Source organism: Arachis duranensis, chromosome 3, assembly GCF_000817695.3.
Source record: "Arachis duranensis cultivar V14167 chromosome 3, aradu.V14167.gnm2.J7QH, whole genome shotgun sequence".
Taxonomy (NCBI): Eukaryota; Viridiplantae; Streptophyta; class Magnoliopsida; order Fabales; family Fabaceae; genus Arachis; species Arachis duranensis.
The window spans coordinates 78,581,611-78,599,416 of NC_029774.3; the positions used below are offsets into that span (position 1 = coordinate 78,581,611).

The window sequence follows — 17,806 nt, forward strand, 5'->3', positions numbered from 1 at the left end:
AGCATCATCAGTCCTTTGTCAACCTTCTATCAGAGTTTTGCTCAGGTCCCTCAATTTCAGCCATAAAATACCTGAAATCATAGAAAAATACACAAACTCATATTTAAGTCCAGAAATGTAAATTTAGCATAAAAACTAATGAAAACATCCCTAAAAGTAGCTAGATCCTACCAAAAACTACCTAAAAACAATGCCAAAAAGCGTATAAATTATCCGCTCATCAATGGATTACCATATGCTTGATTAATTTTGAATATAGCTCTAGTATGTGTTTGAATGATGGTTAGGTTATATGAGTTGTTATGTCTGAAATAGTGCTGAAAAGTGGAAGTTCGATTATGGTTCAGTAATTGAAATTGTGAAAATTTTTTGAAATTGGGTTCTTGGACTGTGTTGGCTGTGAAATCATCTCTGAATGACTGGAGAAAGGTTAGATGGATGGTTTTGGAAGGGTTATAGGTTTAAGTATGGAATATGATATGTAAGATTGCTGAAAATGTCTAGATAGAATTTCTGCATAATTGACGGTAGATTAGATCCATTTCTGAGAGCATACCAAGCCTTATTTTTGAATGAAACTATTTTTTTTATGAAAATTAAATGTGTTTTTAGAGTCTCATAAAAATTTCAAAATTTATTGATGAGTGGTTTGAGAGAAGTGATTTTTCAAAGATTGATGGTTTCTGTAGAAAATTCTGTTTCTTTACTGCAGAAGCACCAACTTTCAATCCACTTAATTTACAATTTTGATAAGTATTTGGGCTGAAACCAACGGAAATCTCAAACTTTATGTGTCTAAAATCTTCAGTTTAAATTTCGTGTCAAAACTCTTTTTAACCAATTAGATATGGTGCAAAGAGTGAGGATAGCTCGTTGAATTTTGAAAACAAGATTCTAAAAGACAGGACTATATTCCTAAGCTCATAACTTTTTCATGTGACATGGTAATAATCTAAAATTTAGTTTCGTGGAAAGCTGGAAGGGTCTTATTTAAGAACATGAATTTTAAAAGGTAATGGATGAAAATTGAATTTTTAGTGAATTTAACAAATCTACTTCCCCTGCTATTTCTTGTTGCATTTTCTCAAAAACAATAATAGCATTTTTTTTAAAGGATAGTACAAATTTAAACTATGACCAAATTACCTCAATACCAAGTCTTAGATTCTAAAATAGTAGTATTAGAACAACCAAGAAAGGTTTAAGGTTAATGGGTGATGCCAAGGTATGTATAATTAGGCAGTGGTATGAAAGTATGTACAGTTAAGCGGTGATACAGGGGTACGTTTAATAATATGGGTATGTGGAAGTATGAGTATATAATCGGGTGATATGGAGGTAAAATAAAAAGAAAGAAAATGAAAAGTCATGGGTGAAATAAATAATTGAAATAGATTATGATTTATGAGAATGAAATGTGAATGGGCCTTATGCCAAATTGCTAATGCGAAAGGGCCTGCTTAACTGATAGCCTGAGATTGCTAATGCGGGAATGTTCGCCTAACTGATAGCATTGTTTCTTATTGTGATACACATTAAGATATTATTATGATGAGGCCTAACTGACACGGGTAACCGTGATGCCAAGGTGTCTAACTAACACAGTAAAGAAACCATATTCAGGGTTCGCCCCGAGTAACGTCGGGTTGTGAGTAGACAACCGACGCATTAGCTCATGGCCTGCGCTAGGAACAGCCATGCATCATATTGTTTGCATGCATCATATTGTTTGCATATTTGCATTTGATTGTGTTTGCTTATCTTGTTTCTCTATGATTGTGCTGTTTATCTTATTGCAATTTGTTTGTGTATTGAACTGTTTCTTGTGCTATTATTTCTCTATGATTGGGAATTGAGGTTGTGATCGAGATTTGCTTTAAGTTCGAAAATTTAAAGAAGATAATTAATTATATAAAGTAAAAGTAAAAAGTATTTCCAAAGGTTTCAGAAAATAGTTTTATTGAGTACGTTAATTATTTGCATTATATTCATTACTTTTACGGCATTTTCATTCCCTACTGAGAACGTGTGGTTTGTTCTCATCCCAAAATCTTTCACCCTTTCAGAGACACAGGTTCGAAGACTCTATGAAGCTGTGGATGAATAGTTTGAATTGTTTATAAGTTATATTAAGTTGTTTTCATAGAGTTCCCTCGCCTTTATTAATTAAAATTTTATTTTATACAGAGGGATAGGAGTTATCTCTGAGTTTCATTTAAATTCTTGTGTATAACATTTATTATTATTAGTAGTTTCGTGATTATTCTTACTACTTGGTGATCCTTGATATATGATTTTGATAAACAAAACCAATTTTATGGAATTTTCTATAAAACTGAAACGCGATATCAAACTAAAGGCTCAATATTAGATAGTTAATAAAGAAAACAGGTTAGTAACACCTCACTTTTCATATGATCTTGACGTACTAAAAGTTAGGGTGTTACTTATTCTTTGTAAGTATTGCAATTTGTATTGTAAGTATGGATTTATGTTTTCAAGAATATGGTCTTTGAAAAAATACGGTTTAAAGTTTTAAACAGGCTCCTATTTTAGTATTAAGTATTTTAAGAGTCGTCGTAATACCCGAGCTATCAGAATGGCGCAGCCGGAATCATGACATTTTGATAGTTAGGGTGTTACAATTGGGACTTCAACTTTCTTCATCCATCCATTCCCATGCAGGTCCTTAACAGATGTATTCTTCTTCATCTCTTCTACTTTTGTAGTATGATCCAAACTTTGTCCTCTTCGAGGTTGCCTATTCTCCATTCCTTACTTTTCCTTCATCGCACACCCCAATTTTCTTCCCACCCGTTGTCCTTCTATATTTAGCCTCTTCGATGGAGATTATCTTGCCCCTTAAACTCATATAATTCATCTCTGCTATAGTGTTCATCATCCCTCATTTCTTCGTATAGTGTACAAAAGCAAACAGATAAACCTTACTATTTTTCAACTTTCGGGATATATAGATGTCATTGATTCGTCCCGTCCAATGAAATAAGTGAAATAATTCTTTCTTCGAAATATCTTGCGGTAGATTATCTATAAAGATCGAAAACGAATCCTTTTTCAGACAATAATACTCTTCTCGATTTCAAACTTTAGGATTTCTTGTCTGTGCGTTTCTAGTTCTATCCCATTTTATTTTTTCTCCCCCNNTTCTCTCAATATGGTTTAATTTAAAAGTTAAATGAATTGATTGTGTTTTTATGTTTAAATAGTGGTTCTATTTTTAAAAATAAAAATTGTACTAAACTAAGTCTTAGGGCCCGTTTGGAAAACTTTAGAAGTAATTTTTTTTAACTTTTGACTTATGAAAAGTAATAATATTAATGTCTGGTACAATTTTCAAAATCAAATTGCAACTTTCTAAGAAGCTATTTAGGAGCTTATAGAGATATTAAAAAAATGACTTCTCTCATAATACTTCTACTTTTCATCACATTTCTATAAAATAAGCACTTTTAGAGTTAAAAATCCAAATACAAAATAACTTATTTATAAGTTACTTTTAATAGAATTATTTATTATTTAAGTTATTTTATCAAAAGGAACTTAATTAAGTTAGTTACCCAAACTGGATCTTAGTCTAATTTTTTTAGTTTAATAATTTAACAATATATTATATTTTATATTTTTTAAATAACTAATATAAAAAACAATAAATTCTTATAACTAATAATCAAGCTAGCACATCAGTATATATACACACGCACGTCAATTCTGGCTTAAGCTAATCATGTGATATTTGTCCACTTAATTCATGCTGATTTTAGAGTTAATCAATTAAGCAAATTTCGATGAACCTGACCTTGAGTATGCAAAATGCGTTGATGTTTTGATGATATGATGACTCGAATAGCGTTAAAGCTAGTCAGCCATAATTATAGATTTATAGTTATATTCATTTTATGGTTTGTTTTGTCAAGTGATAGGTCATGGTTACAGCCACAACTTTCCTAATATTCATATGATGTATTACATTTGGTCATTTAGTTTGGAGAAATTACTATCTTTTAAACAAAGATTTTTAAATATGAATTAGTATTCATAATGCCTTTTAGGAAATTTCCACAGTTTTTACATATGATAAATTTAAAAACATTCTCAAAAACATTTGTTTGCACAAGTTCAGGTTGAAAGGTAGTTTATTAAGATTTCTTTTTGTTTAAAAGTTTAATACAGGAGACTTATCAATATTCACTACTTATCCTAAACAATTAATAATATAGGTATATTATATTACACTTTAATCTAAAATTGTCATGGAAATATGAAATAGGAGGAGGAAACATGCGAATTTTCTGAAAGAGTACGATAATGAATATGTACGGGACAGAAAGAGAAAAAATATTATAATTTTGTTTATATTTTTTTAAATTATGAAAAAAAAATTAATATTTTTTAAAACAAAAATCAGAGAATTTAATTTAAAAAATTAAAAGATTTGATTTTTGTGTTATTTTTTATCTTTATATTTTTTAGAAATTAAAAATTCGGATTTTTGAACTCTAAATTATACGATTCTACATTTAAAATTAACATTTCAACCGTTTATAATTAAAAAAATATAATTATGAAGCCAGTATTAAAAATAAAAAATGTGAAATCAACGATGGTGCAACAATTTCGCTAAATTAGGAGGCAAAAAAGAAAGGAATATATTTGGTTTAGGGAGTCCGTAAGGCACTCCTCGTGCTTATGGCTGCTGCTTCAACTTTGGCAACGCCTTTATCTCACCCTGTGCCCCCTAACCACTTTAATTTTGTTTCACAATCACACTTCATCCTTCTCTTTACCTTGCCTTACATGAATACTACACCAATAATTGTTCACCTAAAACAGAACATCACACGGCCTCTATATAGCAATTATTCTTATTCCTTCTTTTTTGATAAGTGAATAAATTACTTAAATTTAATGGGATGAGCAATACAAGCGAATAACTTAGTGACACATGTTTTTTTTTTTATTGTATTTCAAATTAGACATTTTTTTCATAGTTTTGGTAGAGATTTATAATTTATTATATTTTTAATTATATACATGTGTATGTACTATGTAATGTGTATATAAGTATATTTGAATATCAGAAAAAGATAAAAAAAATAGAATTTCATTTATCTAAAAATCAAAAAAATTAATAGGATGAGTTAAGACTTTAATTATTTTTTATCATAATTAAATGTGATATAAAACGCATCTCAGAAGAAAGTTACACTTTATTTAATTTAATAGTAAAAAACGTTTTGACATAATATATAATCCACAAAATATTTTTTTTATTTCAATAACCTATGCTTACAACTATATTGCTGTGTCACTAGCTTTTTAGTACTTCTCTCAGCATCATAAAGTATTTTTTAATTAGTTAATTAATAATTGTATAATTTAAAGTTCAAATTTTAATTATAAATTTTTTTAGGATTGTATCGTTAATTTATTTGCAAATAATATATGCTAAAATAATAAATGGAACGGAGAAGAAGAGCAATGCAAAGCGCAAAAATTAAAGTGACCTAAACAAGCTACAAAGTTATTCGTTTTATCATGAATATGTTTTGTTCTTGGCCACTTTTAGTTTGGAATATTTCCATAAAAATAAAAGTTTGGCAAGAGATTGCGATTTGTCAGACGAATGACGATACATGTTTATTTCCCAAAAACTGAGACCCATTATATATGACGAGTACTAGAGGGATAGAATTATGAATCAAATTAAATGCGATGGTAGTATACATATAGATGTATGTGAGGTCAATAATGTATGATGGTGTGATTGATACCAAATACCATCAGTTAGTGTGCTTCACGGAACAGGAAGAAATGGGATTGGATTAGGAGCATAGATGATTTGGAATTGGATTCCAAGGATTCGGTAATGCCAATTTCTACAATTGGAAGGTTGTTTTCTTCAATTTAGAAGTGGTAAATTGAAATCACCAACCCCGCACCCGGTCCCAAGAGAGATGATACCTAAGTAACATAGAATTTAATGGATTCAGAACAATATATTGTAGTACAAGTTCTTGTGCATATATGGCTATCCTCCAAAACATCTTAGTCATCCCAATTGGATTGTCTACCAAAATGTTCGCATCCATTGATGATATCTTCAAGTGCCTCATGACCATGACATCTTACACTCATCCAAACAAACTTTTTGTTATGCCATTTCCAATACCAATATATAAGATCAGCTCAAATGGTTATACAAAGATACATGAATCATAATAATTTACTGCTAGTTATCAGAGCAAGTGCAATACAGTATTTTTAAAATTTAAATTTTATTGTATTTTATTATTTTAAATTTAAATAATAATAATAATAATAATAATAATAATAATTTTATTGTATTTTATTAAAAAGAATATCTAATAATAAAGACAAAAGTAAAGGTACGTAGAAGACACCCAAAAGATAAAAATGTAGAAGGAGCTTGGGATGGACTAAAATGGCTAAAGTAGTCAATGTGATCATTAGCCCGAAACCGTAGCCTCCTCATATATATTGACATTAAAGTGATTCAACCTCCCCCGTGGGCGAGGAGAATCACCACTAGCTATTCTATCAAAAATACATTAGCAACTATTTTTTAACTAGAATATAATTTTTTAAGCAAGCTTTATTTGTAGCTGTGGGGGTTAAGTTACATAAATTTGTGTTAAAAACATGAAATAAGTCCAATTCGCTATGTGAAATTTTCATGAGAATTAAGAAGTAATAATGATATTATGATGAATGTGTTGAAGGGTTATTAAAACAGTGAGTTAGTGATGGTGAATCAACCAATGATGTAACAAAAGGGTTGAGGGATAAATCCAATTCCACCAAGTGTGTGATGATAGCACGCGTTACTTTCTTACTTTCCAAGTCTTGAACCGACGAAAGGGAATTGAATAACATGCCTACCCACATTAAACTCTTCCTATGACTTTATAAAGGGGCCATAAATAAAATCCAACACTTTTTCTTTCTTTGCCCATCGGTTTTTAATTTTAATTCAGAAATCGAACTACTCTCTGCTCACTCCCACCCCCACTGTGGGCTTTGCCCCTACTTTCGGGTATCAACACCAAATCAAAACTATGTCTAGCTACTATGCTCTTATTATTTTAGTAAATTTAGTAAATAACAATAAGTATCAAACCTTTCATAATTGGATTTTTAATTTTTAAATGAAATAAAAGAGTGTATGCAGTCCACAGTACTACTGATGCATTTACCAAATTACCCCTGTTGCGTACGATACGGTCCAGTGTCCACCGCTTGAGGTTGGGTGATTTACGTGTACATGACCAACCAATGGCCTCACCCTACAGTTTCAATGCACCTACACCTCGCCGTCTACGTGGCAAACAATCACGCAACCTGTCACCTTGCACATTTAACTGCACAGAGCTCACAGACTTCACACATTTTTAAACCCAACCATGGTTAACTTGGGATAAAATAAAACCAAACCACGGTTAAATATCCCTCAACCGAGGCAGTTTATAAACGGGTCCCTAACCTTGCCGGGTATTGTGCAAACAACAAAACTCCATCGAATGCAAACAAAGCCAAAACCATAACCATAACTAATCACACCAACGCAACCATGATGCTGGGTGAGTCACACCGCTCAAATCCAACCGTCCATGTGCCACCGTGGCCACCGCTCCTTGATGATCCAACGGCGGAGATGTATTCCCCCTTCTCTGGCACCAGACTGTCCGTACACTCCGACTCCAATGCCGCCGATTACTCTCCCTACTACATGCACGAAGCCATCTCCGCGCTGCAGCGCTACCTTCCCTCCAACGACGTCGTAGACGATGACTCCGATTCTGAGGCTGCGCGTGAGATCGACGCGCCGGTGGACGCATACTCGTGCGACCACTTCCGTATGTTCGAGTTCAAGGTGAGGAGGTGCGCGCGTGGCAGGTCCCATGACTGGACGGAGTGTCCGTACGCCCACCCTGGAGAGAAGGCTCGCCGCCGTGACCCGAGGAAGTTCCACTACTCCGGCGCCGCGTGCCCCGATTTCCGTAAGGGTGGTTGCAAGAAGGGTGACGCATGCGAGTACGCGCACGGCGTTTTCGAGTGCTGGCTCCATCCCGCGCGCTACCGCACGCAGCCATGCAAGGACGGAACCAGTTGCCGGAGGAGGGTCTGCTTCTTCGCTCACACGCCGGAGCAACTCAGGGTTCTGCCGCAGCACAGTCCCCGTAGCGTTGATTCCTATGACGGTTCCCCCCTGAGGCATGCAATGGAGTCATCGTGTGCGAAGACGCTGCCTTTTCTGTCTTCTCCGGGATCGGATTCTCCGCCGGCGGAAGATTCCCCGCCGATGTCGCCGGCGAATCGGTCGTTGGGGCGGTCCGTGAATGTGAGCGAGATGATGGCCTCTCTCCGGAATCTGCAGCTGAGTAAGGTTAAGTCTCTACCCTCCTCATGGAATGTTCCAATGGGGTCTCCCGGGTACGGATCTCCCCGGGGACCCATGATCCGATCCGGATTCTGTAGCCTTCCTTCTACACCAACGGAGGGGCCAGGTGGCAGTGGTGTGAACTGCTTTGAAGTTTGGGATCAGAGTTGCTGCTTTGAGGAGCCAGTTATGGAGAGGGTTGAGTCTGGGAGGGGCATAAGGGCCCGAATGTTCGAGAAGTTGAGCAAAGAGAATTCTCTGGATGGTTCGGCTTCCGGTTCGGGTGGAGCTCCGGATGTGGGGTGGGTTTCTGAGTTGATCAAGTGATTCCATTTTGGGGGGATTGGTTTCTTGCCCCCGCAGTGTGCATAGTGTGTGAGGGAAGAGACATCATTTTTATTTTGGAAGCATGCAAAGCAACACCAACCATCTAATTTCTGTAAATATCGTCCTTATGTTATGGCTGAATATCACAATCTCTGATTATCTGGGAAAAATCAAGACAAGCAAGCAATGATTTTTCAGAGCTTTTGCCTTTTGTATAGGTAGCAAGATGATGATGAAATTCTCATGTGTTAAACTAGTTGGTATATGTTTAGTAATAGTAATAGTATTGTTATCTCTTTCCTCTTACTCTAATCATCTCCTTCTCTTCTTGTACAAAGTTGAATCCAAACTACTCTGTTGTCCTTTGTTGTTATTGTTATTATTATTATTAATATATATATTTATGCAATCTTTGTATATTTTATCATGATTTTGGATGTGTTCTGCCCCACTTTTTCTGTTTCAGTGATCATTCCTTCCTCAAATAGGAACTATCTATCCAGTTCCTGCTTATGAATTAGATTCTTTGTATAGGAATATAGTAGTTCACTTCAACCAAGTCTGGTGCGTCTGGGAATTAATTAATTAAATAAATATGATGCAAGAATATTTCTTCGCTCGACATAGAATACCATGTGGAACTTCGGGTACAAGTAACTAGGCAAAATCCAGATGTTGACAATCTTAATAAACAGCAATAAAACTAGACACGTGTGTGGTGCTCTGCAATCCCAGATCCATAGCAGCCATGTTCTGGTGTAGTTTCCGAAGAGTATTTAATTTGTTTTTTTCACTTTTTATGTAAACAAACTAAGTGGTGCTTAGGAATAACTAATTTAGAATTTAGCAAGTTGTACATGCTAAACGCTCATGATTCATGAGCAACCATCCTCCAACGAGAACGATCGGTGGATTTTTACTTCACGGATTGAATGGTTTAATATGCATATACTCTTTGCCTTGATTAAATGACATTCATTCAGTATTAAGAAAATGTCATTAAAAAATTAGAGCAATATTAGGAAGCAGCAATATTTGTGATTGGTAGCTATTAATTAGCTATCAATAATGATTTGATGGTGTGAAATTGGTGTGAAATTTTATCCAATGACTCACCTTTCTGTGCTGGTTACATATTGGGCAAAATGCAATAAAATTGTCGACTCTCTAGACTTTTCCAAAAAATTATAGTAGGTGTTGTAAAATAAATAAATTTTGGAGAAAGAAATAAATATAAAATAAAATATAAATAAAAAATTTTAGTATTAATATTTACTAATATTATTATATTGACATGATTTATATATATTATTACTATTATATGTTGTAGCATATATCTATATAGAAAAAGAAGTGTTATTATTAAATTTCATTAAGAGAAAACGATAAATAAATTTTTGATCTTTTGTCCTTTGGATATTTTTATTTTTGAACATTTAAAAATACTTTTAAATTTTTGACCTTCACAAATCTTGGACGGATGAGTCTCTCTGTCCAATTATCTTCGTCGATTCAATGGAATAGTCTGACGTGGCTGCCGTTTTGATGACGTGGTATAACAGGTTGACACGTGGATTGCTGATTGGAAGGATACTTTCAAAAATTAGACAAATAAGTCCTTATACCTAAAAATATATGATCAAATTTTATTTGAGATCATTCAAACAAATCCATTCACAATTATTGATCTCTGCCCTTGTTTCCAGTTACTTATCTCTAAAATTTCAAACTTTATCAGTAATGATATCACTGAGGTTCATTACCCCTGCAATTACTTGAAACAATTTGATTGGAGCTTGAAGCAACTTGAAACAAGTATAGTGTTTGCAAGATGTTTGATGAAATGCCCATAAAAAATGTGGTGTCTTAGACAGTTAGATTGATTTGATATTTGGGTATGTGAAAGATGGGTTGTTTGAAAAAGCCATTGCATTGTTTTTGAGAATGAATGTTGAGCCTAATGTGGCAACTATTGTTAGCATATTCGGGACTTGTACGAAACTGGGTCGATTAGAGGTAGGCAATAATGTGATGGATATGTATATGAAATGTGAGTCTTTTGATGATGCAAGGCAAATGTTTGATGAAATGTCTAAGAAGGACATTGTTTCTTAGACTAGTATGATAGGTGGATTGGTGCAATTCCAATTTTCGAAATTTGAGTGAATCACTTGACATGTTCTATGAAATGCAGGCATCAGGTTTTGAACGTGATGTCGGTCTTGTGCTTCTTGATTATCGCAGATGGATCCATGAATACATTGATGGAAGCCAAATCAGATGGGATGTATAGAGATGGTGCAGAATGCAATAAATGAACATTGACAAGAAGTCAAGAAGCATTGAAACAATTTGCAGAGTTGATTGAATCCGGCACGAGGTCTAGTGAGATCATATTTTTGGTCATTTTCACAGCTTGCTGCCATTCTGGCTTGATCGACGAAGGTTGTAGGCTTTTCAATCAGATGACAGATGAAGAATAAAGGAATAAGCAAGGCTCCAGGTTCTAAAAACTACGTCGTTTTTAGGTACAGGGACTTATTTGTCCAATTTTTGAAAGTACCCTTCTAGTCAGCAGTCCACGTGTCAACCCGTCATGCCACGTCATCAGAACGGTAGCCACGTTAGACTATTCCGTTGGGTCTGACGGAGGCAATGGATGGAGGGACTCATCCGTCCGAGATTTGTGAAGATCGAGGATTTAAAAGTATTTTCAAATGCTCGGGGACGAAGTCTACGGGGCAAAAGGTCAGGGACCTATTTGTCCTTTTCTCTTTCATTAATTTCATTTGAGTACTACTTCGTTAAAAATTTTGTCAAAAAAGTTTAATAGGAATAAAAACCTGACCAAGAAAAAAAAGTACAACCTTCCCCTTTTGTCGACATTATTTAATATCTCAAAGTCGGCACATCCCAATATGATATACCAATTTTTTAAAGGATGATTTTGGAAGTGACTTTGCTAATAAATCTGTCAGATTATCACTTGAGCAGATCCGTTGGACATTAATTGTTTCTTAATTTTAAAGATCATGAGTGAAGAAAAATTTAGGAGAAATATATTTTGTTTTATCACCTTTAATGTATCCACTTTTAAGTTGAGTAATGCATACTATATTATCTTCAAACAGAATAGTTGGAGCTATTTTATGGTCAATCAGTCCACACGATGACATAATATATTGGATTAAATTCCTGAACCAAAACTGACCAAATAACGCAAAGTTATTGCATCTATTATAAGGGAATAGTTTTTTCATAATATATACCAGGCCTTTATGAAAAATCTTGTGCCACAAATTGAGCTTTGTAACGTACAACTTTATTTTTCTAATTTCGTTTTCTCACAAATATCCATCTGTATCCAACATGTTTTACATCTTCTGGTGTACGGACTACAGGTCCAAAAACTTCACGTTTTGCAAGTGAGTCAAACTCAACCTTCATAACTTCTTCCTATCTTGGCCAATTATTTCTTTGTCGACATTCTTCATAACGTCTTACTTTCATGCATGATGTGTAATGCCACATTATATGCAAATATTTCATTGATAATGCTTTTACTTCGATTCTATTTTTCTCCTATAAAGATATAATTTATCGAGATCTCATCATTTTCACAATTTTCAGAGTTTTCAAGTATTTAAACGTCTTCTAGCATCAACATTATATCAGAATTTTAGACACTTACTAGTGTCTCTTCTATGTTCTTTATATTTTTTAACAGGAGTACCATTTGTCTTGGTAATATCAAATACCTCTCTTTTTTTTTGAGAATTTTTATTTTTGGAACCAATTGGTGGCGGGTACTCACTTTAGTAGCTATTTGTCCAATTGGAACATTAGTTTGAATTGGGATATTTTCAGCTAATATGTAAGATTTGGTTATCCTCTTTTGTATCGGAAAATGCATCAGACAATTTATTTACTATTCTTTACAAATATATAATTTTTTAAACTTCTAGTTCACATTGTCCTGATTGTGGATCTAGATGCATTAACGATGATGCATTCCAATTAAGTTCTTTCTCAAGTGATTTATTCTCACCCTCCAATGTTAGAAACATTGATTCACTAAAACGACAATCTACAAATCGAGTTTTAAACACATCTCCTATTTGTATCTCAAGATCCCTCACTATAGAAGAAGAATCATATCCCACACAAATTTTTAATTTTTTTGGTGTCCCATTTTAGTACAAAAAGGTGAGACAATTGGAACATATATCGCACTCCCAAATTTACTCAATGAAAAATATTTTACTGCTGGCCAAAATTAATTACAGAAGAGAGAATTAATGGTAACTTATTTGCTTCAAATGAATAAGTACTATAGTATGTAAAATAGCATATCCTAAACAGAAATAGAAAGATTTGTTCTCATAAATAAAGGGTCTAACAATTAATTGAAGAAGTTTAATAAGTGATTCTGCTAATCTTTTTTGTGTATGAACATGAGCTATTGGATGTTCAACACTTATTCTATTAACCATACAATAAGCATTAAAGGCTTAGGAAGTGAATTCACCAGTATTATCAAGGTGAATTACTTTGATTGAATTTTTTTTGGAAAATGTGCTTTTAATCGAATAATTTGAGCAAGTAATCTAGCAAACACCAGGTTGCGAGATGATAATAAGCACACATGTGGTTATCTCGAGGATTCGTCTATTAAGACCATAAAGTATCTAAAGGATCTATATAGTGGATGAATTAGTCCATATATATCTCCTTAAATTCTTTCTAAAAATTTAGGAGAATCAAACTTAATTTTTATTGGTGATGGTCTTACAATTAACTTTTTCTAAGAACATATAACACAATAAAATTCACTTCATTGAAGAATTCTCTGACTCTTTAGTGAATATCCATGAAAGTTTTCAATAATTCTCTACATCATGGTTGTTTCAGAATGTATCAATTGATTATGCCAAATTATGAATTTATTTGGATTAGTAAACTTCTGGTTTACAATGACATGTGATTCAATTGCATTGATTTTAGTATAATATAATCTAGAAGAAAGTAAGGGTAACTTTTCTAGTATAACTTTTTTATTTAAATTATGAGTTGTAATACATAAGTACTCATGATTTTTCACATTCATTGTTTCAAAATGATATCAATTTCGGCGAATATATTTAAAATTCAACAAGTTTCTTAGGGACTTAGTAGACAATAGTGCATCATTTATTGTGAATTTTGTTACATCGAAAAATAAAATTATAGCTCTTTTAAAACCTTCTATCACATTGCTGGGCCAGTAATGGTATTAACATATTCTTGTTTTAGTACAAGATGAGTAATATATATTACATTTAAGAATAGTATGCGAACTTACATTATCCGCAAGACAAACATCTTTATTATATGTTCTTGCCAATTTTTTTATATAGACAAATAATAATAATAAAATAAGTAAAAGTATATGCGAAGTAAAATTATATTTCTGATTGGAATTATTTTTTTAAAAAAATATTGTACATAAAAATAGTATCATATACTAAAAAATTTATTATTATTATTATTATTATAAAATTTAACGCATTTAGAGATTTTGAAATTCTTAAACATAAATATTAATATTTTATTAAACATTATTTATATACATCATACTTAAAATTTAAATGCATAGAAAATAAAACTTAACAAAAAGTTTCTTACATTATTTAATACATAAGAACTTAATGAACCCAATTTTAAACTTTTTTTTATCATTGATTAAATAATTAATATTTTTTTCAAAATCTTTAAAGAAATCAGATACTTCATAATGAGTAATATAATTTTTAACAAAATTTTTCGAAACAAAATTGGTCTCTTTTTTTTTGTCATTCTTTTTCAATGATGCTTGATAAAAATCAATTAAGTGTCTTGGAGTACGACAGGTACATGACCAATGGTCCTTTCCACCACAACGAAAGTAGGCTAAAAATTTTTATTATGGAAAATAAATATGTGCAATTCAATTCTGTTGGTGTGTGCATGTGTTTTATTTTAATATGGGAATCAATAATCGGAGCTACCAATTACTTTGTAACTTGATTTTTAAAATTTTTTAAATATCAAATTGGAGAGTCCGATTTGTTTGTTATGATTTTTTTAAAAAAAAATTTACAAATCGGAAGGTCTGACTTTTTGTTCTTTATAAATCGGATGGTCCGATTTTTATTCCCAAACAAATCGGAGGGTCCGATTTCTACATTTTAAATAAAAAAGTTTCACATTTGAGAGTAACACTCTTATTATCCATAATCCTAAAAAACACCATTTCCGCCCCCAATATCAAAAATAATTTGCGACTAAAGGATTTATCCTCTATTGTTTTATTTTTCCTATTATTTCTTTCTTTATCCCACTTTTGGTGAGATTCTTTCTTGTGAACATAATTTTTTTTCTTCTATAATTTTTCTTTTTACTAAAATCTTGTCATTTATCTATTTTAAGAGTTATAATTTGTCGCATTTGCTTCAGTAAATGGGGCGGCGCGCCTGCGCTAACTGGCGCACTTCATGATTTCTTAAAAATAATTTATTGTTTTGCAAAGTAACAAGAAGGCAAGAAATTAGTTCAGAATTTTTTTAATTTTTTTTGATACTGCTGCAGGAGCACATTTGAGACATGGAAGGTCGAAAAAGTTTTATCTAACATGTTATTATCAATTATTTTTTCTACATAATTTCATTCGTGAGGTAATTCAGAACATTGCTGAATTGTATTTATTTATGGATTTAAAATTCTATAGACGCAAGTGTGTCCACTCATATTAGACTTGATGATTATACCATTCTTCAAGATTCTTCCACAGATTTGCAGATCTTTTAGTGTGAGATATTCATTTTTTAATCTTTTGTCAAGGTGACAACGAAGAAAAATAATGACTTTGGCTTTATCCTTCTAAGATGCTTTATTTTCAACCTTAATGATATCTTTAAGATCCATTGAATCAAGATGAATTTTGGTATCCAATATTCATGATAAATAGTTATTTCCAGATATATCAAGAGTATTAAATTCAAAATAAAAAAATTTTGACATAATAAAAATTTATTACTTGAGTTTTCTTTGCAGTGTATATTTAAAAAAGAGAAAAGTATTTTTATGTTAGTATTATGTATGTATCCTTTGTTTTGGTCCATGTTTATTTATATATGTACAAAAATTATATTTTTAAATTTTATTAACTTTACTCTATTTTGATAAATTGAATTTTTACTATTAACAAAATGAGCCACTTATTAAATGGACATCCATCTTTATCACACCAGGAGAACAATAAAAGTTGTTTTAGGCAGCCATTGAACAAGGTTCAAATGTACGGCAGAGACAAAACCCCATCAACGTCATACCATGAATGTGACTCTTATTTGGGTCCTTTCTACTATTATTATATGACATTAGTGACCAAAATCGCCAATAAACAAAACGGTCCTTCTATATTATGCTTCACCCTTTTGATGACAATAGCAATTGATATTTGATAACGAATAAATCAAAATAAGTTAAGATATATAGATAGATTTCTCAGGATTACGTCAGTACGAACTACGATGTGCCTAACCCCATATTAATAAAGCTCACTAAAATTTAGAAAAAACTGGTTTTTCATTTACTTTTGAGTGAATATTTAAATTATTCTTTGAAATTACATTTATAATTTAATCTAATTCTTAAAATTTTAATTTATTTAATTTGATCTCCTAATTTAATATCTGTAAATTATATTAGTCTTCAATTTACAAAATTATTAAATGCTTTGCAGGGAATAAACTAAGATAAAAAAATTTCAATTACTATTTCAGATAATAGTTAAAAAGTTTAGTGGGTAGCCATCACAAATATGGATTCATGTGAATCAAAAATATTAAATTAAAAATTAAATTGAATAAATCAAAATTTTAGAAGTAATTGTATGGACCAATTGAAATATTAACCCTTAATTTTTTTATGAGAAAGTGTGATATTTTATTGGGACAAATTTAAATTGACTAGTAGATTTGAATTTTTCAATCTGCATTTCAAAGAACATGGTACATGACCAGCTATCATACCGCAAGAGAATCATCAATAATTGAAAGGCAAAATCCATCATAAAATATCTCGTTTGGATGGTTTATATTTCTCTTGAAGCTTTTGATTCTTTTTTCTTTTCCAAATAAGAGAAAAAACAGCTCTTTTTTTCTTTTTCTCCAGCATCTTCAAAAAACTATTCAATAGTAGATTGACGGCGAAGCTTTAAGCGAGTCCCAATTAGCTATAATTTATAGATTAAATTCTAGTAACTTAATTGTTGTAATCATTATCCTGTTCTCATGATCTGAAATATCTTAAGCTACAGGCTTTTGTTTGTTTTTCAAACCTATCCAATTTGCGATCAAAACACGTGATCGGTATTATTTGATATCCGTATGATTGTTCTTTTTAAAAATTTTAATTAATTACTTATTGTTTTTATCTTTAATATTTAACATTTAAGGCGTTTTATTTTTGTTCAAAATATTTTGTTATTTATTTTTCAGTCCAAAATAAAATTTTTTACTTAAAAAAAAAAGACGAAAGAATTTTGAAGCAAAAACAAAATGTTTAAATTTTAAAAAAAATTTAAAAATTACCTTAAACTTAAGAACTAAATCAATTTTATACTCTATCTATTTAATATACTAAAACTGGATTTTTCTCCGACTAATAAAAGTAAGGTGTCGATTACTCATGATCTATTTTTCTGCCAAAATGAATACACTATTTTCTCTTCTAAGTTTATTTTATAAAAATATCTTTATTATAATTATACTATAATTAGCATTTAAGTAATAATGCATAATTATAGTAATTTAAAAAAAATATATTTATTATAGTTATATAAAATTAATATTTAATACATTAATAAATTACTTATCAATTATCAATAAAAAATATTTTTAATAATAATAATAATAATAATAATAATAATAATAATAATAATATGATAATTATATGATTATGGCACCGATTATTAATAACCAATTTATATTTCTCTAAATAAACTTATTTTAGAAAAATATTTTTATTATAGTTATATTA

The 17,806-nt window shown here is 31.5% G+C and overlaps 1 protein-coding gene across 1 annotated transcript; it reads left to right on the forward strand.

Moving 5' to 3' along the window:
* The first annotated feature begins 7,541 nt into the window (after positions 1-7,541).
* Positions 7,542-9,176, forward strand: LOC107479607 (zinc finger CCCH domain-containing protein 20). Its single transcript, XM_016099731.3, has one exon. The coding sequence runs from the start codon at positions 7,610-7,612 to the stop codon at positions 8,744-8,746; it is 1,137 nt and encodes a 378-aa protein (XP_015955217.1). The 5' UTR covers positions 7,542-7,609; the 3' UTR covers positions 8,747-9,176.
* The last annotated feature ends 8,630 nt before the right edge of the window (positions 9,177-17,806 follow it).